This window comes from Scyliorhinus canicula, chromosome 8 (genome assembly GCF_902713615.1).
Source record: "Scyliorhinus canicula chromosome 8, sScyCan1.1, whole genome shotgun sequence".
NCBI lineage: Eukaryota > Metazoa > Chordata > Chondrichthyes > Carcharhiniformes > Scyliorhinidae > Scyliorhinus > Scyliorhinus canicula.
This window is the reverse complement of record NC_052153.1, coordinates 185,747,640-185,769,495: the sequence shown is the minus strand read 5'-3', so window position 1 is coordinate 185,769,495 and position 21,856 is coordinate 185,747,640. Positions and strand designations below refer to the sequence as shown.

General features: G+C 51.4%; 1 protein-coding gene across 9 annotated transcripts in view; it reads left to right on the top strand.

Moving 5' to 3' along the window:
* The window catches only part of palld (palladin, cytoskeletal associated protein), a 499,404-nt gene that overhangs the window by 410,386 nt on the left and 67,162 nt on the right, over positions 1-21,856 (top strand). Inside the window, exon 1 of one of the 9 annotated variants that reach the window (XM_038805833.1) lies at positions 18,764-18,898. The exons of the other annotated variants lie outside the window; for them this stretch is intronic. Coding sequence (XP_038661761.1) covers positions 18,825-18,898 — 74 coding nt within the window. The 5' untranslated portion in view covers positions 18,764-18,824. Of the gene's footprint in view, positions 1-18,763; positions 18,899-21,856 lie in introns of those variants that run through there. 9 annotated transcript variants of the gene reach the window in all.

Here is a 21,856-nt window from a genome sequence, read left to right as displayed (position 1 = left end):
ACCTTTGTTTTTTGGATACAACAACATTCTCCTGGGTCTGATTTCACGCAGTTTTGCAGATTTATTGTTAGGTTATACTTGGATGTTTTGCAATTTCTACATCTGTTCCCTCCACATAACTCACCAATTGTTGCTGATTTTGTCATGAATATACATTCATCAAATCAAAACGAAAGGATCCTTGGCACGATTGGCAAATCTGGATTGTGACTGTGGTGTTTCCCTGAGCACGGATTCCATCTCTCTCTCTCCCCCTGGCCACAGTCGGAGGCCGGGCCAAACCATTCCTCAACCTCCCTCCGCCAAATGTCCACTCTCACCAAGATTACCTCCATTTCTGCCTCAGTCCATCTGCCTTACCCATGCCTTTGTTACTCGACCACTCCAACGCTCTCGTGTTCAAGTCTCCTACGGTCCGCTCTCCAGACATTTCGGCCCACCCGCCAAAAAAAAACAGCTTTCCGCGCCCTAATAAGCAGACCAGCCTTGTTTGTCCCTCACCCGCTGACCAAGACCATAAGACAGGGGAGCAAAATTAGGCCACTCGGCCCATCGAGTCTGCTCCACCATTCAATCATGGCTGATATTTTTCTCATCCCCATTCTCTGGCTTCTCCCCAGAACCCCTCCATCCCCTTGTTAATCAAGAGCCTATATCTCTCTGTCTTCAAGACACTCAGTGATTTGGCCTCCACAGCCTTCTGCGGCAAAGTGTTCCACAGATTCACCACCCCCTGGCTGAAGAAATTCCTCCTCATCTTTGTTTTAAAGGATCGTCCCTTTAGTCTGAGATTGTGTCCTCTGGTTTAGTTTCAGAAAAATCCCCTCCACGTCCACTCTATCGAGGCCTCGCAGTATCCTGTACGTTTCAATAAGATTTCCCCCTTATCCTTCCAAACTCCAATGAGTAGAGACCCAGAGTCCTCAACCTACATTGATTCCCGCTCCAGCAACACCATAGAATTCTCCTTCTCGTGGTCAAATGCCTCCATGGCTTCAGCAACGATGAAGAAAGGGTGATCCATCTCAAGGCCTCTTCCTAAAGCACGATAGAGTGAATGGCCTCTATTGAATGATCCTCTCGCAATCCAATAACATAACCACTACATTCCCATTCTTCCAAATGTGCAAATCCCTTGCTGAAATGTGCTGCCTAACGTACATCATTCTTTTTTTAAATATAACCACTTACACTGATAGCAATTTTTCCACCAAAGCTCATTTTGACTGAAGTAGTCTCTGGTGGCACCTTGCCATCATCAGTCCCATAAAGAGCTTCACTGGGAACTGCCATCCTGGTCAAGCAACTAAACAAATTAAAAATATAATGATGGGATTTTCCATCCGTGCCGTGACTCCCTCATTTTTTTAACCCTTTCCGATCAACTCTTTAAGTTTCCAGGATATATTAGTGTGGGAAATTCAGTCTGGAAAAGTGATATGATATGAAAGTTTCATTTTTAAAAATTAATTTGTGGGGTATGGGCGTCGCTGGCTGGGTAAGGATTTATTGCGCCATCCCAAATTGGCCTTGAGAAGGTGGCGGTGAGATGCCTTCTTCAACCGCTGTGGTCCCTGAAGTGTAGGTACACCCACAGTGCTGTTAAGCAGGGTGTTCAAGGCTTTTGACCCAGCGACAGTGAAGGAACGGTGAGATATTCCCAAGTCAGGGGGGTGAGTGGCTTGCAGGGGAACCTCCAGGTGGTGGGATTCCCAGGTACCTGCTGCTCTTGTCCTTCTAGATTGTAGTGGTTGTAGGTTTGGAAGGTGCTGCCTAAGGAGCCCGGATGAGTTTCTGCAGTGTATCTTGTGGATGGTACACATTGATGTCACTGTGCATCGGTGGAGCGAATAACTTTGCTCATCCAGGAAAATGGGGAGTATTCCTTCACACTGCTACTTGTGCTTTGTAGATGGTGAGAAGGCTTTGGGGGAGTCAGGTGGTGAGTTACTCATCACGGGATTCATAGCCTCTAATCTGCTCTTGTGGCCACAGTATTTATATGGCTGGCCAGTTTGGTTGCTGTTCCATGGTAACCTCCAGGATGTTGGTAATGGGGGAATCAGCAACGGTAAAGCCATTGAATGTCATAAGTGGCGAAGGTTAAATCCTCTGTTGTTGGAGATAGTTATTGCCTGGCACTTGTGTGGAGCAAATGTAACTTGCCACTTCTCTGCCCAAGCCTAGATATTGTCCAGGTCTTGTTACATTTGGAAATAGACTGCTTCAGTGTCTGAGGAGTTGCAAATGGTGCTGAACATTGTGCAGTCATCTGCGAACATCTCCATTTCTGATCTTATGATGAAGGGAAGTTGCCAGATGAAGCAACTGAAGATGGTTGTGCCTAGGACACTCCCCTGATGAGCTCCTGCAGCAATGTTCTGGAGCTGAGATGATTGACCTACAACCAGCGGAGTGTTTTCCCCCTGATTCGCACTGATTCTAGTTTTGCTTGGGGGGGGGGGGGGGGGGGGGGGGGGGGCCTTGATGCCACATGCAATCAAATGTTACCTCAATGTCATGGGTAGTCCCTGGTTCCCTTTCATCAACCCTGCTTGTTACAACTTCAGGGAACTCCAATAAACTTAACACACATAATTCCCCTTTCATGAAGCCATGTTGACTCTCCCTGATTGTCTTTTTATTTTCTAAATGCCCTGCTACTTGATAACAGATTATGGCATTTTCCCAATGACAGATGTTAGGATAACTAGCCTATCTGACTTGAGTGTTGTTCTCAGGTCCTGAGGCAGCATTCTGAGCTCCCATCACCCACGGTAACTGGAAACCGAGGTGCGTGCGAATGAAAAGTAGCCCCTCTGGCTGGCATTCCAATTCTCAGGCTCCATCCCAACTCTGGGCCATTTTCTGCAGAGGTGGGGAGGACACAGCAGGGATAGTGACCTGAAAATGGCAGCTGGGTGACATGGTTCCTTTAAGTACCTATTGAGGCCAATCAAAAGGGGCCAATTGGAATTTTCCAGCTTCATGCCTCTGAGAAGAGATGATCCCACAATACCGTGGTGGCCCAGCTGGCCACAAGCTCCATTTTTTAAATTCATGTTTTAGAAGAGTTGGAGTGGGGGGGCCTCCATCTTGAATCGCCTTCTCTATCACTTACCCTCTGTCACATCCAGCACCTTCTTTCAAGCTGAAAGGCCTTTGATTCCCCCACCCCTATCTTCAAGAGCCCACCCTCGGGTATCAGACCACCCTGTGAAAATCACAATGGGCAACTGTTCCCCTCTCCCCGTGGTTCACCTTGGTACGGTAGCACAGTGGTTAGCACTGTTGCTTCACAACGCCAGGATCGATTCTCGGCTTGGGTTCTCCCCGTGTCTGCGTGGGTTTCCTCCGGGCGCTCCGGTTGCCTCCCACAAGTCCCGAAAGACGTGCTGTTGGGTGAATTGGACATTCTGAATTCTCCCTCAGTGTACCCGAACAGGCGCCGGAATGTGGCGACTAGGGGATTTTCACAATAACTTCATTGCAGTGTTAATGTAAGCCTACTTGTGGCACTAATAAAGATTATGTTATGCTTCAGTCCCGACCTCGGTTTCACACCCCGAGAGAGAATTTAATGTTGGCGATGGGGGTCTTGCTGTATAACCAGCTGGGATAACCAACCTCCGCTATGGAAGGCCCACTGGGATTAAGAGGTTTAGGATTGATAAGGAATCCAGGCCACGGGTACCGAAGGTGGGATGGGAATGGGGGGATGCCGGCTTGGTGGGGAAAGGGGTCAGAAGCAAGAGCAAGGGGCAAATGGCTCACAGCGGGCTCATTCCCTTTCGTGATAATGAAGTACAGCATGGGCTCCCCACACGGTGGCTCCCCCACCATTAATTCTCCAACTTCAGGGGCCTCAATTGGCATCTGGGCTGGAAGGCCATCCAGACCCCTTCCCGCCCTGCAATTAATTGGACAGAGGCGGGTCGGTGGAAGGGTTCCCAACCTGCAATATCCCATCTGACTAAACGTCCCCCTGAAGAGGAAGATGAGGGCATGCTTTAATGGATCGTCTGATTGGGAGAGGGAAAGAAAATAACATGGCTGACTTGATTGGGCTCATCTCATTCCAAGCCACTGCACTGATAGAATGGGCTGTATTGTCGTTCTGGGGTCGTGACCCTGTCATCAGGAGAACCTCAGGTTCCGAACCCTGCACCGGAGGCCCAAAGCGACTTTTGAATGGGTGACCAGGGTCTGCACTTTCTGCCTAGTTTCAGGATGGTGGGTGGGCTTTTGTAGCTGCCCAGGGAGCCAGGAGGAGGCCTTCCAGTACTGGGAGCGCAGCTGCCCCACTGTTAAAGATGGCCACGCCGGTCATGGAAGGTGAGGGAGGGACAGAGCACCTCAAGATGGGGGTGCCATCTCTCGATGCTTGTAAAATTCCAGCAATAAAAAACACCGACCCCAGGAGCCAGAGCACCCCTTTGGAGAGGAAACCCCAATCGTAGATCAGCCTGCAGCAGCTTCTGTCGACATCTGTAAATCAGGTGGAGTTTACAAGGCCAAATGGAACAGCTCCCGTCAGACCTCCCCCCCCCCCCCCCTCCCCCCCCACCCCACCCATCCTACTCTTCCCTCCCCACCCCCCAGCCCATCAATCTGACATCACAAGGTTTATTCCTTGGGCAACCAGAAGATTCCGGTTCACAGCTGGAGAGGGGCACGCCCTCAATGTGCCCCTGCAGGCGGCCACTTCCCACCCAGGCGGCCGTGTTCCCAAAATGGCCCAAGGCCCGCTGGCGAATCAGTGTGGGTTTGCTGTGCTATTCAGCACCGACTGACCGTCTACCTCCAATAGGTTGTCTCATTGAGAAACAAAGGGCTTGAGTAATGGTCACCTCTGTCGAGGGCCTCTCCTTTTAAGGAGGGGGTGATGTCAAACTGAATGGACTTTTGCCAGTCTTGCCTCCGGTTTTGTTTACATTAACTACAAGGCAGTTAAGGAGAAGAATGAGCTCAGTTATATTTACCACAGCGGGGTCAAGTCTTTAAGGGCTGTGGTGCTGTCAGAATGCTATTCATCATTTCAGTGGAAATGTTTTGAGAGAGAAAAGGAACGGGTATTTCCAAAAATGGTGGCGATTTATTTTTAGAAAGCGTGTGTGTGTGTGTTTCTCTTCCTGCCTCTTACCCCTCTGTCCATTCCCCCCCCCCCCCCCCCCCCCCCCCCCCTCAGCCCCCAGATCCTTGAGATTAAAGTGGGAGTGTTCCACAGCGCTCGAGAATGTTCTGGGGAGGGAGGGAGGGACAATAAGGTTGGAGGGATGAACGACACAAATTTAGTTTGTTTTGAAGCTGCTCTTAAAGCAGAATGAAAACCTCCTTCGTGCAATTGTGTTTGCAGACCGGCAACGTCAAATGTGTGCATGGTATGTGAGTAACCTCGAGGAATGCACGTTCCTACATCTGCAGATGCAGGCACACAAACTGGGAGTCATTGGAGAGACATATGTTGGCAATTTTAAAATGGCAAATATCAGTAAAGGTTGTGTGGTTTGCAAGGACCCGCGAGGGTATCCATTCAGCTCGCTCCCAACATATGGAAACTATTCAGAATATTCCCCCCCCCCCCCCCCCCCCTAATTAGAGGAGGACGTGAATTGGACGGATTTCAATTGCATTTAACAAAATTGAAAAAAAAAATCCAGTAAAAATAAAATCTGCTCTTCATTTCTTCAAAGAACGAAATCCCCAAGAAAACAACGATTGCTACATTTCCAGGACAGTGTGACTGAAGTTGGAGACGGAGAGATTTATTTTTGCGTTTCCCACGGGTTGAGGGTCCTTCTGCTGCCAGCCACTTAGTTGTAGAAACTCAATTCCGCCCATCCCACCAGCCACCCGAGCCCAGCCCCCCACCCCACCCCCGCCGACCCCGAGCCATAACTCAACCTCACTCCCCCCCAAATTGCAGCTCCCAAAAAGTTACATTCCCAACGTTGCGTGAGTCGGAAATTTCAGCACAGATTTTCGCAATGAAGAGCCCGTGTGGAGTACAATGGTGATGCAAACAGTGGGGCTGGGTTCTCCGATATTGAGGCTCTGTCCGGAGCATGTGTCTAGTCTTACAACCAAAAAGTCGGCGGCGCCCCCGGACCGATGCTCCGCAGGGTGGGGTGGAGGGGGGCTAGCAGCCGTGCCACGTAAAGCCCCTGCAGATACGGACGGAGAATTGCCGGGTCCGTGGCCGCGCATACGCAACGGCGGCGACCTGCAGCGGTTGTGTCGTTCAACATGGTGCCGGCTGCGCCCTGACCTGGCCTGCCAGACAGTGCCCCCCTGTAACCCCCCTCACCACTCCAGACAATCCCCATCAGTCCCCCAGCCCCCGCTGAAGCCCCCCCCCCCCCCCCCCCCCCCCGACTGTGGCAGCTGGACACAGACCGCAGCCGCCACATGAGGTCCCCGGAAATGTGACCACACGCGACCGACGGCATCGGGGACACGGCCCATTGGGGGAGGGCCTCAGGTGATGCCCTGAGGCTGTGTCAATGGCGTGCGGCGTACTCGTCAAGGGCGCCATTTCTGCAGGGGCGGAGCATCCGAAGAACGGCACCGCCCCCGATTTTGAGGTAAAATGGGATTCTCCGGCCAATAGCTGATCGCGATTCGCCGTGGGCAATCGGGGAATCCATGGAATGAGGTTGAGAATGCAGGCTCCCTGAAGTGGCCCTGTGGAGCTGTATGTGTTCTGATAACACTGCAATCCCATACGGACTGAAGCCTGTGACATTATACAAATGAACAGCATGTAAAGAGTTAATGTTATGTTAAACCTAGCCACTAGAGGGAGTTAAGGGACAGTGCTGTATATTGCACAGGCTCTTAGACTTCTGGGTCAGATTAGGTCAGAGCTCGAGGAAATTGCAGAGTTAGTTAATATATATTTGTTATAGTTAATAGATAGTGGTAGTGAGTGTAGTTTAATTCTTATATGTATGTTCACTATTTGGAATGAGTGTCGAACTCACATTTAGTCGCATTAAAATAAACTTAGTTTAGTTCTTTAAAAAGAGCTTTGTGTATCTTTGTGATCTATACATCTACCATCCTGGGAACCCCGCACAAAGATCACCACAAAGCCTATTCAGAACTGAAGTATATCTCATGGATGTAATTATGAATGATCGAATACCATTTAAATTGCAGAAGGATTTGGAAGGACCATATGTTGAGTTCAGCTGTGAGACATGTGGTTGCGGGAAGAGGCTCTATTACAGTTTAATGTAGGGGGGCAGAAACAGCAGATATGTATAGGCCTGTCACTTCCCAGTGGAATGCCTTTTACAATGTGTTTCTTTACAATGTCAGACGGTTAAATAATTGTTGACCTGGGCTGGAGGTAATTAGGGCATTACAATTACTGAAAGCAATAGGACATGAAGGATCACCCATTTGTGCCTCCTTTCCTATCCCCTCTTTCCCCAACATGTCAACTAATTTAGGCGACAGAAAGCCTCTCAATTTCTTTTAAAGGGACGGTCATATATCAGAATTTATATTCTGCAAACTCCTGACGCTTATTTAAAAAAGATTCTTCATGGACGGCACGGTAGCACAGTGGTTAGCACTGTTGCTTCACAGCTCCAGGCTCCCAGGTTCGATTCCCAGCTTGGGTCACTGTCTGTGCGGATTCTGCATGTTCTCCTCGCATCTGCGTGGGTTTCCTCTGGGTGCTCCGGTTTCCTCCCACAAGACGTGTCTGTGAGATGAATTGGGCATTCTGAATTCTCCCTCCGTGTACCCGAACAGGCGCAGGGGTTTGGCGACTAGGGGCTTTTCACAAGAACTTCATTGCGGCGTTAATGTAAGCCTACTTGTGACAATAATGAAGGTTATTATTATTATTCCATTTTTCCATTGTTTGTAAATATGATGGGTAAATTTGAGCTCAGTTGGCTGTCTGGCGCGAGTGTGTGTTTCAGAATAATGGCTGCAGCGTGGGTTCGATTCCCGTTCCTGCTGAAGTCGTCTTGGGAGCTGCCTCCTGACCCTGCTCCTGAGAGTGGAAGGTAATGGCAAACCACCACTGATCAAAATAAAGGTACAAAGAGAACAGCTCGGGGTGAAGCGCCAGCAGGCAATAAAGCCAAAAACCTACCTTTGATCACGGAGTGGATGAATGTCAATTCGAATTACTTGTTGGCCGGAGATAGCGAGGGTTTATCTATCAGATGAGATGTTAAACCAAGGTCCCCTTCTGCACTCTGGGGCGGCAATGTTGGCAAAGAGAACCGGAGCGTTCTCCCCACCGTGTCTCGGCTAACATTTATCCCCCACCCAGGGTCACTAAAACAGATGGTCCGGTCATGATCTCATTGCTGTTCCGTGGGAGCTTGCTGTGCACAAATTGTCTGCCAGATTTCCCTGCACTACCGCAGTGATTACAATTCAAAATGATTTAGTTGGCTGTAGGTTTGGTGCGCCTTGAGGTTGTGAGAGGCACTGCACAAAGGAAACTTGTTTTCTTATTTTGTGGCTGGTCTGTTAAGTGAATAATGTCCTGTTTCTGAAAAGCATGCTCAAGGCTCCTGAGGTAGTACATACGGGCTGGCATTTTGCAGAGACATGGACAGTCGGCATGACGGGAAATGGAAGTATTTATTGGGATGGGTGTGGTTGGAAGAATGTGTTTGTTAACGAGGGCTTCGTAGTCTTCAGTACGTCAACAGCAAGTCTTTATTAACTACATGTGGCTATATGCAAAGGGTGCGATAGGCGCCACGGTAACACAAAGGTTAGCACTGTTGCTTCGCAGCGCCAGGGACCCGGGTTCGATTCCCGGCTTGGGTCACTGTCTGTGCAGAGTCTGCACGTTCTCCCCGTGTCTGCGTGGGTTTCCTCCGGGTGCTCCGGTTTCCTCCCACGAGTCCCGAAAGGTAAATTGTTAGGTAAATTGGGCATTCTGAATTCTCCCTCCGTGTACCCGAACAGGCGCCGGAATGTGGCGACTCGGGGATTTTCACAGTAACTTCATTGCAGTGTTAATGTAAACCTACCTGTGACACTAAAGATTATTTTTATTCTTGCTTAACGTGAAAAAAACAGAGTCCCGTTTTCGGCGTGTTTAGCGGGTGAATGACCCCGCTATCAAACAAGACTCTTTTTTTTTGGTCACGGTGAGGAACACACTACTGAGGCCGCACTCACCTTCATTTCCTGCACAGATGATGCAGGGTGGCATTGCCAGGGTGACTGGGTGGCACTGCCAGGGTGCCTGGGTGGCAGTGCCAGTCTGGCAGTGCCTAGGTGCCTGGGCAGCAGCGGGAGTGCCTGCATACCACCCTGTCCAGAGTTTGACCACCTGCGGGCCTCCGATGACCTGAGAGACCCTCCCCCCCCCCCCCCCCCCCCCCCCCCCCCCCCCCCCCAGGTTCCATTACGCCTGGTCCACGTTTGTGTGGCCCAGCGCTAAACGTTGCCATGTCGAGGTCTCCCAGGCACGGGCGTTCCATCACGAGCCTTGGGAAATCCAACGCAGACATATTTAAGTACGCCTAACTGCTCACTTAAATATGCAACATCTCCTCTGAGATCTTGTTAGATCTTGCAAAGCCTCCCGAGGATACCAAAGATTTAATGGCCTTGTCGCATCCCAAGTCTGACACAATGAGGTCGTTCATTTGGGCCCATATACACAGTCAAAGGTCCAGGGAAGAGCTACCTGCATATCTCGATCTTTACACATCACTGGCCAATCTCACACTGACTCTAGGTCCAGGATTATGTGTCTTCGTACCTCACAGCATGGGCAGTCCAAGACTCAGTCCCCCATTAACCCTAGATATGCCAGACCCTTGTACTACAATATTGATCCTCTTCTAAGGTGGAAGCACAGAAGAGAACACGTTTAATGTGCGTGAAAACTGGGAACAATTGAATTAATAACGAGGGAGGAGTCTACGTCTCCCCCTAAAACTAACATTCCTTTATTTAGTGGCAAAAATCTCATCCAAACAAACCTTAAACTTTCATTTTCAATACTTGGGAACTTGTAAAAAAAGGTCTATAGCCTGGTGAGATTAACAAATAACATTCTAAATGCTGGTGGTTTGAAATAGAAAGCTTCTGAAAAGAGAAAATCTGAATTTTAGCACTCAATTATGTTACAAGATTACATAAACTAGCTTTGTATTTCCCTGAATATCGGAAGTGGTTACCACTGTGGCTTCACAGCTCCAGGGTCCCAGGTTCGATTCCCGGCTTGGGTCACTGTCTGTGCGGAGTCTGCACGTTCTCCCCGTGTCTGCGTGGGTTTCCTCCGGGTGCTCCGCAGTTTCCTCCCACTAGTCCCGAAAGACGTGCTGTTAGGTAATTCGGATATTCTGAATTCTCCCTCCGTGTACCCGAACAGGCGCCGGAATGTGGCGGCTAGGGGCTTTTCACAGTCACTTCATTACAGTGTTAATGGAAGCTTACTTGTGACAATAAAGATTATTATTATTAGTTAAGGGGTAGCCTGATTGATGTTTGCTGAATTCTGAAAAGGATCGAGAGGATAGATAGCGAGAAACATGGGGAGAATGTGGAGGCTTTAGAGAGGGTGCAGGAGAGATTTACCAGGATGCTGCCTGGTATGGAGGGCATTAGCTACGAGGAGAGGGTGAATGAACTTGGTTTGATCTCACTGGAACGATGGAGGTTGAGGGGTGACCTGATAGAGGTCTACAGAATTATGAGGGGCATAGACAGAGTGGATAGTGAATTTTAGCACTCAATTATGTTACAAGATTACATAAACTAGCTTTGTATTTCCCTAAATATCCCAGGGTAGAGGGGTCAATTACTAGGGAGCATAGGTTTAAGGTGCGAGGGGCAAGGTTTAGGGGAGATGTACGAGGCAAGTTTTTTTACACAGAGGGTAGTGGGTGCCTGGAACTCGCTGCTGGAGGAGGTGGTGGAAGCAGGAACGATAATGACGTTTAAGAGGCGTCTTGACAAATACATGAATAGGATGGGAATAGAGGGATACGGACCCCGGAAGTGTAGAAGGTTTTTGTTTAGACGGGCAGCATGGTCGGCGCAGGCCTGGAGGGCCGAAGGGCCTGTTCCTGTGCTGTACTTCTCTTTGTTCTGGGAATGTGCAAACGCCACACGGACAGTGACCCAGAGCTGGGATCGAATCTGGGACCTCGGCGCCGTGAGGCAGCAATGCTAACCACTGTGACACCTTGTTGCCCAATCTGGTTAATTTTTAACTGCCCTCTGAAATGGCCCAGCAAGCTAAGGGCAGTTCAAGGGCAATTAGGGATGGGCAACAAATGCTGGACTAGCCAATGACGCCCAGAGCCCACGAATGAATAAATATATTTCTGCCATCTTTGCATGAAGAATGTTATGGGCCAGGGTTTAGACGGGGCAGGGGGATTGGGCTTAGGTAGGATTCTCTTTCAGAGGGCTGGTTCTGACTCAATGGGCTGAATGGCCTCCTTCTGCACTGTAGGGATTCTATGGATTATATTCTAATCCCATTTTCCAGAACATAGCCTTGTATACCTTGGCATGTATTAGCCTGGGCCTCTGGGTTACTAGTCCAGTCACAGTTCCACTGTCTCCCCAAACTTTGGAGCAATCCTCCAGCAAAGAAGCTGGAAATGCTCAATCACGTTAACTTTCATAGAACATACAGTGCTGACGGAGACCATTCGGCCCATCGAGTCTGCACCGGCCCACTTAAGCCCTCACTTCCACCCTATCCCCGTAACCCAATAACCCCTCCTAATCTTTTTGGACACTAAGGGCAATTTAGCATGGCCTATCCACCTAACCTGCATGCCTTTGGACTGTGGGAGGAAACAGGAGCACCCGGAGGAAACCCACACACACTTGGGGAGAACGTGCAAACTCCACACAGACAGTGACCCAAAGGGGAATCGAACCTGGGACCCTGGCCCTGTGAAGCCACAGTGCTATCCACTTGTGCTACCATGCTGCCTCATCCAAAACTCACCCCTGTCTTTACAGGTCTGCATTTGCTTCCAGTCAGCCAAAGCCACAATTTTAAGAGTCACATTGTTGTTTTCAAATCACTCCTTAACCTCGCCCCTCTGATCTCATTTCATTATTGGCAATCTTGTCTTCAGCTGCCAAGGCCCTAACTATTGCCTCCCTAAAGTTCCTACTTCTCTCTTTCTGTCCGTCTCTCTCTCTCGCTCCCCGCCTTTCAGACACCCTCTAACCGAGCTTCTGTCATCTGGCCCAATACCTCTTTAAGTGGCTTAACTTATAAGGTTTTGTGCTGCTGTGGAATTCAACTATATTCTGGGCCCTAAATAATTGCTTGTTATTTTAAACCAATTGCTGATGAAGGGATCGTCAACTTAAGGCGGTTGGAGGTGAAGGATAATTCACAAAGATCTCATTGAATGGGCGGAACCTGCTTGAGGGGCTGAATGGCCTATTGCTTGTTCTGATGATTAATGGAGCAGGCACGAGATGTTTAGCAGTTCTGATGAAGGGCCTGTAACCCAAAACGTTGACATGCCTTTCCGCCTTCCGCTGCTGACTTAACCTGTTTGGAGCACTTTGTTTCTCATTGTCTGTCCAACGCGTGCATTGCTGAGGGAGGAGCTGTCGTGCTGTTATTTTCATTTGGACCTATGTAATTGGGGAGGAATGGTGAATTTGAGACTGGATTATGTGTTGGAATGTACAACTGCCAAGAGAAAACAGGTGTATTTATAATACGGGCCCTGACCTAAACTCATTAAAGGGACAATCCTGTTTTTATGGGCAGTTTTTACATGGATGGACTGCCTCTGGCACCGGACATGTGGGGAATTCTGCCCCCCCCCCCCCCCCCCCCCCCACCCCCCGAGGCCTTTGTAATAGAAAAGTAGGCCCCGTAAATTGAGAATGTGGGCAGACTTTTCTTGGGCCTAATCTGGTGGGAAGAGAGGCGGGCGATCAAGGATAGAGGCACCTCTGACATGCGTGTGCTGGTCTGACGCCTCTATTCCCAATCGAGGTGAGTTTTATGAGGGAACGAGGAGACCAGGGTGGGGGAGGGCAGGCCAGTGAACCTGCCCACAGCAATGATCAGGCAAAGCTAAGATACTGATTTTGGGAGCTGTCTTAGTGCAGATCAGCGCTAGGGTGGCAGGAACAAGGTGGGGTACACGTTTAGTGCAGAAGACCAACTTATAAGTGGCAACAAGGGAGCAGCGGGGGCCTATATCCCATTACGGATACATCCCAAAGCACATTACAAATTCCCAAGTTGAATTCCAATTCCAGGTTCCCTCTGCACTCCATCCCCACTCCCCGTTATAACCCCCACGAAGACCACGGGGGAATCGCTGATTGATTTCCCCATAGGCTACGTGGAGTACGGGTTCCCGTGTTGAGCAGGTGGAGGCCCGTCCAATAGGGACTTGCGAGCCCGGCTTTAAATACTGACCAAGACCCGGACAGCGGAGCTCCTGGTGGTCCCGGCTGGGAATGCCTGTACAATTGTGGTGAGATAACCACTGTAGTTATGTGTACTGCAGTAGGGGGATGTATGCCTGTACCTGTAATACAGGTTCCTCCGGTCAGCCCCTGCCGGCTAGCTCCGCCCACAGGGAGCTTGTGTATAAACATGTATGAGAGCTGCTCAGACCCTCAGTCTACAGTTGTGGATGGAGGGACAACATCGTACAGCAATAAAGCCTCTATTGTACTAGTCTCTCGGCTTTGAGTATAATTGTTAGCGCCACAATTTATTGCTGTACGATGTTGTCCCTCCATCCGCAACTCGAAGGGAACCCTCAGAAATTGGTACAGACGACCGTCCGCCTCAAAGGCAGTGTAGGGACGGTCCGATTTACGGATGGGGAGCTGGTGGTAGGCGGATTTCAGGTCAATAGTAGAGAAGACCCGGTACTGTGCAATCTGATTGACCATATCAGAAATCGTGTCGCGTCTTTTCGTCCGACGTCATTTCGTCCAACGACACTTCGTCCACGTCTTTTGGTCCAATGTCTTTTTGTCCGCCCGTCTTTTGGTCCAACGTCACTTCGTCCAATTAACCAATTACAAATCAACTCCGTATAAAAGCATTTAATTGATAGAAAGCAGGCACAATACAGCAAGTGAATTTAATTGCTAAAATGCAAGTAATTGATGAAATGCAAGTAAAATGCAAGCTGAAAAATGCAGTTAAAAAGTTAAAAAATCTAAAAATGCATTTAAAAAGATCTAAAAGTTTACTAAGGATGAATTCCCGAAATTACTTAAAATTGATGTAAATTGTGAGCAACATTCCTCAAGAAATCAATTTTCGCTGTAGGAACATATTCAACGACCAATCTTTTGAGGCGTTCAGTTATTTTCTTGTATCGCGTACATGACGTCGACTGATCTCCCCGAAGAATTTGAGCCTTTTTGCCTATTATTAGCCCTTCCCTGAACTTTGCCATTTCTGGATGGGCGAATTCGGGATTAGGAAAGAGACCGATAATATCTATCCTTTAACGAGGCTCGTTAAAGGGGAGAGAACGATAATAACTATCCTTTAACGAGGCTCGTTAAAGGAAAGAGGCTGGTAATAAAAATTCTTTGACGAAAAAAATCACCGGACAAAATGACATTGGACCAAAAGACGAACGGACAAAAAGACGTTGGACCAAAAGACGTGGACGAAGTGTCGTTGGACGAAATGACGTCGGACGAAAAGACATAGCACCATCAGAAATGCGGGGGAGGGGGTACGCGTCGAGCTGCGTGTACCGGTTGGGCGCCACAACAATCCTCACCCACAAGGCACATCATTCTCTCAGGCCTTCTCCCAGATCCAGCCTCCTTGGTCTTCTGTTCCAACTGAGCTGACCTACTTCTGAGACTGAGTCACATTTGTGTCGATCAGGCCACATCTCGGTGCCCAAAAAACAAGCACTGTCACAGCTCCTCAGCCACACTGCTACTGACAATGCCAATCTTCACAGAGCAGACAGCTTCACCTTGGTTAGGCTCATGGATTACTGCTCCAGGGCTTTTCTGATATCCAACTCCACACAGGCTTCTCTGAGCCCCAACTCCGCACAGGCCTCTCTGAGCCTCAACTCCACACAGGCCTCTCTGAGCCTCAACTCCACACAGGCTTCTCTGAGCGCCAACTCTGCACAGGCTTCTCTGAGCTCCAACTCCACACAGGCTTCTCTGAGCCCCAACTCCGCACAGGCTTCTCTGAGCCCCAACTCCGCACAGGCCTCTCTGAGCCCCAACTCCGCACGGGCCTCTCTGAGCCCCAACTCCACACAGGCTTCTGTGAGCCCCAACTCCACACAGGCCTCTCTGAGCCCCAACTCCACACAAGCTTCTCTGAGCCCCAACTCCACACAGGCCTCTCTGAGCCCCAACTCCACACAGGCCTCTCTGAGCCCCAACTCCACACAGGCCTCTCTGAGCCCCAACTCCACACAGGCTTCTCTGAGCCCCAACTCCGCACAGGCCTCTCTGAGCCCCAACTCCACACAGGCCTCTCTGAACTCCAACTCCGCACAGGCCTCTCTGAGCCCCAACTCCGCACAGGCCTCTCTGAGCCCCAACTCCGCACAGGCCTCTCTGAGCCCCAACTCCACATAGGCCTCTCTGAGCCCCAACTCCACACAGGCTTCTGTGAACCGCAACTCCGTACAGGCCTCTCTGAGCCCCAACTCCGCACAGGCCTCTCTGAGACCCAACTCCGCACAGGCCTCTCTGAGCGCCAACTCTGCACAGGCCTCTCTGAGCCCCAACTCCACACAGGCTTCTGTGAACCGCAACTCCGCGCAGGCCTCTCTGAGCCCCAACTCCGCACAGGCCTCTCTGAGCCCCAACTCCACACAGGCCTCTCTGAACTCCAACTCCGCACAGGCCTCTCTGAGCCCCAACTCCGCACAGGCCTCTCTGAGCCCCAACTCCACACAGGCCTCTCTGAGCCCCAACTCCACACAGGCCTCTGTGAACCGCAACTCCGTACAGGCCTCTCTGAGCCCCAACTCCGTACAGGCCTCTCTGAGCCCCAACTCCGCACAGGCCTCTCTGAGACCCAACTCCGCACAGGCCTCTCTGAGCGCCAACTCTGCACAGGCTTCTCTGAGCTCCAACTCCACACAGGCCTCTCTGAGCCCCAACTCCACACAGGCTTCTCTGAGCCCCAACTCCGCACAGGCCTCTCTGAGCCCCAACTCCACACAGGCCTCTCTGAACTCCAACTCCGCACAGGCCTCTCTGAGCCCCAACTCCGCACAGGCCTCTCTGAGCCCCAACTCCACACAGGCCTCTCTGAGCCCCAACTCCACACAGGCTTCTGTGAACCGCAACTCCGTACAGGCCTCTCTGAGCCCCAACTCCGTACAGGCCTCTCTGAGCCCCAACTCCGCACAGGCCTCTCTGAGACCCAACTCCGCACAGGCCTCTCTGAGCGCCAACTCTGCACAGGCTTCTCTGAGCTCCAACTCCACACAGGCCTCTCTGAGCCCCAACTCCACACAGGCTTCTCTGAGCCCCAACTCCGCACAGGCCTCTCTGAGCCCCAACTCCACACAGGCCTCTCTGAGCCCCAACTCCGCACGGGCCTCTCTGAGCCCCAACTCCACACAGGCTTCTGTGAACCGCAACTCCGCACAGGCCTCTCTGAGACCCAACTCCACACAGGCTTCTGTGAACCGCAACTCCGCGCAGGCCTCTCTGAGCCCCAACTCCGCACAGGCCTCTCTGAGCCCCAACTCCACACAGGCCTCTCTGAACTCCAACTCCGCACAGGCCTCTCTGAGCCCCAACTCCACACAGGCCTCTCTGAGCCCCAACTCCACACAGGCCTCTCTGAGCCCCAACTCCACACAGGCTTCTGTGAACCGCAACTCCGTACAGGCCTCTCTGAGCCCCAACTCCGTACAGGCCTCTCTGAGCCCCAACTCCGCACAGGCCTCTCTGAGACCCAACTCCGCACAGGCCTCTCTGAGCGCCAACTCTGCACAGGCTTCTCTGAGACCCAACTCCACACAGGCTTCTCTGAGCGCCAACTCCACACAGGCTTCTCTGAGCGCCAACTCTGCACAGGCTTCTCTGAGCGCCAACTCTGCACAGGCTTCTCTGAGCTCCAACTCCACACAGGCTTCTCTGAGCGCCAACTCTGCACAGGCTTCTCTGAGCTCCAACTCCACACAGGCCTCTCTGAGCCCCAACTCCGTACAGGCCTCTCTGCGCCCCAACTCCGCACAGACCTCTCTGAGCCCCAACTCCGCACAGGCCTCTCTGAGCCCCAACTCCGCACAAACCTCACTGAGCCCCAAACTCCGCACAGGCCTCTCTGCGCCCCAACTCCACACAGGCCTCTCTGAGCACTAACTCCACACAGGCCTCTCTGTGCCCCAACTCCACACAGGCCTCTCTGAGCACTAACTCCACACAGGCCTCTCTGTGCCCCAACTCCACACAGGCCTCTCTGAGCACTAACTCCACACAGGCCTCTCTGTGCCCCAACTCCACACAGGCCTCTCTGTGCCCCAACTCCGCACAGGCCTCTCTGAGCTCCAACTCCACACAGGCCTCTCTGTGCCCCAACTCCACACAGGCCTCTCTGAGCTCCAACTCCACACAGGCTTCTCTGAGCCCAAACTCCGCACAGGCCTCTCTGAGCCCTAACTCCACATAGGCCTCTCTGAGCCTCACTTCCGAACAGGCCTCTCTGAGCTCCAACTCCACACAGGCTTCTTTGAGCCCAAACTCCGCACAGGCCTCTCTGAGCCCCAACTCTGCACAGGCCTCTCTGCGCCCCAAATCTGCACAGGCCTCTCTGAGCCCCAACTCTGCACAGGCCTCTCTGCGCCCCAAATCTGCACAGGCCTCTCTGAGCCCCAACTCTGCACAGGCCTCTCTGCACCCCAAATCTGCACAGGCCTCCCTGTGCTCCAATTCCACACAGGCCTTTCTGCGCCCCAGTTACCAGCTCTGCAGCTGCACAGAGCTATAGACTACCGGCATCTCCTGTCCAGACTGCCAACAACCGCTCTATGGACTGATCCGCGCTCTGTTAAATCTTACCAGAGGGTCAAACCGTGTTCTGAGTCAGAGCCTATTGTGTCAACCCTTGGTAAACACAGAAAATAGGAGCAGGAGGAGACTATTCGGCCCTTCGAACCTGCTCGATGGCTGATCATCTAGCCTAATTCTATCTCTCTCCCCCCCCCCCCCCCCCCATATACTTTGATCCCCTTCACCCCAAGCGCATTCTATAACATAAATGTTACCATCTCCATACATTCAAAGGTCACTCCCGCAGGTGCTAACTCACAATGGCTCCACACCGGAAACACACAAACAAAAGTCAAAAAGATACAGGTTCCCTCATAGCCTGGAGACTCCCCGAGGGTTAGCCACCAGGAAAGTTATCGCAAAATGGGATGGGGTGGAATAAGGGTGCCCTTCCTCTCTTCATGCTCCCGATACTACACATTGGGAGATTCTAAGGTGCCAGATAAATGCAAGTTGTTGAAGCAAGCACGGGCTGATAGTGTGTCTTAAAAAAGAGAGAGGAGAAGGAGGAAATAGTCCACTTTTATTTAAGGAGGCTTTGAATTGATTGAGAAATATGAGATGTGATGGGTTATTTCCCCCTGCGGAGAAGGGAAATTTGATCACATTTCTCTGGAAAGTACTGGCTGGAAATCTGTTGTCATTGCCCCAGCATTTCCTGCCCCTTTGACATTTAAATATTGTGAATCTGGGGATGTCGCATTGGTGAAAAGGCGGCAGCACGGGGAGCGGGGGGGGACACACACTGCTCGTCGATCTGACGGGTAGTACGTTGATTGCCCAGCATCTGGACTGAAACCTCCGCTCCGTCTTGAATGTCCCTCAGGTTCATTGTCAAAGTGTTTTCTTTCACTTCCTTCTGCGCGCCGGATGAGGATCGGTTGGAAGGGTGAGGAATTCAGTTCATCAAGTGTCTCTCTCTCTCTCTCTTTCAGATTTAGCTGGTTGTTCAATGCTGTGCGTCGCTCGTGCTTGACAACGTTTATCTGACCTGACCTGTCACATTGTGCACGACTCAACTTGTGCAAATCGTGGCGGGAGTTAGCTGAGAGGAGGCTTTGCCAAATAAGATTGTAATATTTATCTGTTTAGCGTTTCTGGGCATCTTCTCACAGCCAAAGGGGCTCCACATCAGATTTTCTCCCCCCTCTATTTAAATAATCAGTCACCGGGGACCAGGGTGTAGCTCCAGGTCTGTGCAAGAAGCCTGATGCTGCTCAATTAGTTCCTGTGATTTTAAAATGTTCTTCACCTTTCGCAATCGAGACACAAAAAGGTGAGCCACTCTCTCGTCAGCCCAGTTTGATTTTGTTGTTGAGACAGAGGGTAAGGGGTTCAAATCCCACCTCTGGAGTTGAGAGCAATGATCTTGGCTGACACAATGCTGAGATTAGAAACAGAAAATGCTGGATAAACTCAGCAGGTCCGGCAGCGTCTGTGGAGAGAGGGACAGAGTTAACGTTTCAAGTCCACATGGCCCCTCTACCGAACTTCTACAATGCTGGGGGTGCACAGCGCCATGGGGAGCAATCACACCTCAATTGGGGTGTTTTAAACCGGGGCTCAACACTGTTGCTGATGTTAAAGGGGGGGGGGGGGGGGGGGGGGGGGGGGGGCGGACCTTGAATCCTGGCCAGAAGCAGCTTGCATTTATCACAGAGTCACGAAACTGTTGTGGTGCAGAAGGAGGCCATTCGGCCCCCTGTATCTGCGTCGGCTCGCGGTGCAGAAGGAGGCCATTCGGCCCCCTGTATCTGCGTCGGCTCGCTAAATGATCACTTCACCCAGAGTCATTTTCTGCGCACTCTCTAAAGCCTTCACATCCTTCCTCATGTGTGGTGCCCAGAATTGGATGCAATATTCCAGCACCTTGTTTTCTACAAGTTTAACTTAATCTCCTCGTTCTTGCACTCTGTATCCCTCTTCATTTATAACAGCTCTATAATTTATACATGCACCTTTAATAGAGTTGGAGCTTCCAAGGCATTTCACAAGAGTGTGATAAAAACAAGTTTTGACACCGAGGATCTGATTGTCAAAGGGGTTCGTTATCGCAGCGCACCATCATCTCAGGGTCCCAACACCTTTTGGGGCAGTTTTGACTTTTCAAAGGGCTGACAGGGGTTGGGGGAGAGAGCTGACAACCTGGTTGTCGCCAATTAATGGCCTCTTAAGCTCTTTTAGGAACTCGCTAACAGGCCAAGGCATTTGACGTCCATGGTCACTTTAAGCTGCCTTTATCCTTCTGGTCCTTCCATGAGCTGCCTGCTCTCCTCAACAATATAGCGGCAGCCCCCAATATGGCTGCTGCTTGCGTTTGTTGCTCCAACCAGTCTGGCAGCTCCTGCTCACTAGAGGCACTGACCCGGTGCTTCTGATTGGACGCCGAATTTTTTTCCTGCCCAATGAGGGCATTAGCATTCAAAAAAGTGCATCGCGGGAGTGACCCCGAAAGTCATCCAGGAGTCAGGTTCCGAACCGTACATGGAAACCGCACAAGTTAGAGAGAAAAAGGTTTCCATGAAAACCTTGAGAGAAAGCTGGAGGCTTTTATGGAGGGGACGTCAGCGCTCGGGACCGAAAGGCGGGCTCGCTGATGACTGGGGCAAAGGACACTGGGGGTTTCCCACAAGGCCAGAACTTGAGCACTGTAGGGCTGGAGGAAGTTGCAGAGATGGGGGGGGCGCGATTCTCCGCTCCCCACGCCGAGTGGGATAATCGCGGGAGGGCCGGGCGACTCACGACACGCCCCCCTGGCGCCCCCCGCAATTCTCCCACCCCCCCCCCCCCCCCCGGCTCGGAAGAATCAGCGCTCGCCGTTTTTCACGGCGACTGGTGATTCTCCGGCCTGGATGGGCCGAGCGGCCTGCCATTCGCGACCGGTTCACGACGGCGGCAACCACACCTGGTCGCTGCCGTCGTGGACATGGGCGCCAAATGCTCGTTTGAAGCTTGTGGGGGGCGGAGAGGGGAGTGAACACCACGGGCATGCTCGGGAGGGGACTGGCCCGCAATCGGTGCCCACCGATCATCAGGCCGGTGTCTCAAAGCGACGCACTCTTTCCCCCTCCGCCGCCCCGCAAGATCAAGCCGCCACGTCTTGCGGGGCAGCGGAGGGGAAGACGGCAACCGCGCATGCGCGTGTTTGAGCCGTCAGCCGCGCATGTGCGGTTGAAGCCGGCCAACCTGCGCATGCGCGGCTGACGTCACTTAGGCGCCGCCGTCGCGTCATTTTCGGCCCGGCGGCCGAGAGTTACGGAGCGCCGCTCATAGCCCCCCGGGTGGGGGTGAAGAAGGTGAGAGGAGCGACCTCCGAGGCCGTCAAACTCGGCCGAGTTCACGACGGCCTTCCCGATTTATCGCGGGAGCGGAGAATTCCGCCCGGGGAGTGGCAAACCCTTGGAGACATTCCTCCCTCAGTTAATGAATGAACTGACTATTTGTCCCGTGGCCGTGGGAGGTTGTTTGTGTTGCGCTGTCACATTTTGCTATCTCGGCACTGAAGAAGTAATCCATTATGTAGGCCAGCAGCACAGAGGCAGAGCTCTGAGTCCATAACACTTCATTATTCGCTGACCCACATCTCTGCTCTTTTATTAAGCAAACAAAGCGGGGCTGATTTTTAAATGCTTCAAACTATTACACCGCACTTTTCACTATTTATTTTGGCTTGAGGGATAAAGGTTCAATCCTTTGTGCCCAGTGAAAGAAATTTGAGGAACAACGCATTGACGAGGTTGTTATAAAAGTCTCTTTTTAAAAAAAGAGGGAATTCCAGCTCCATCTAAGGGAAAGGGTCGAATTGTTTGTTTTGTCCACCTATCAGTGTGTGCACAACAGGGAGAAG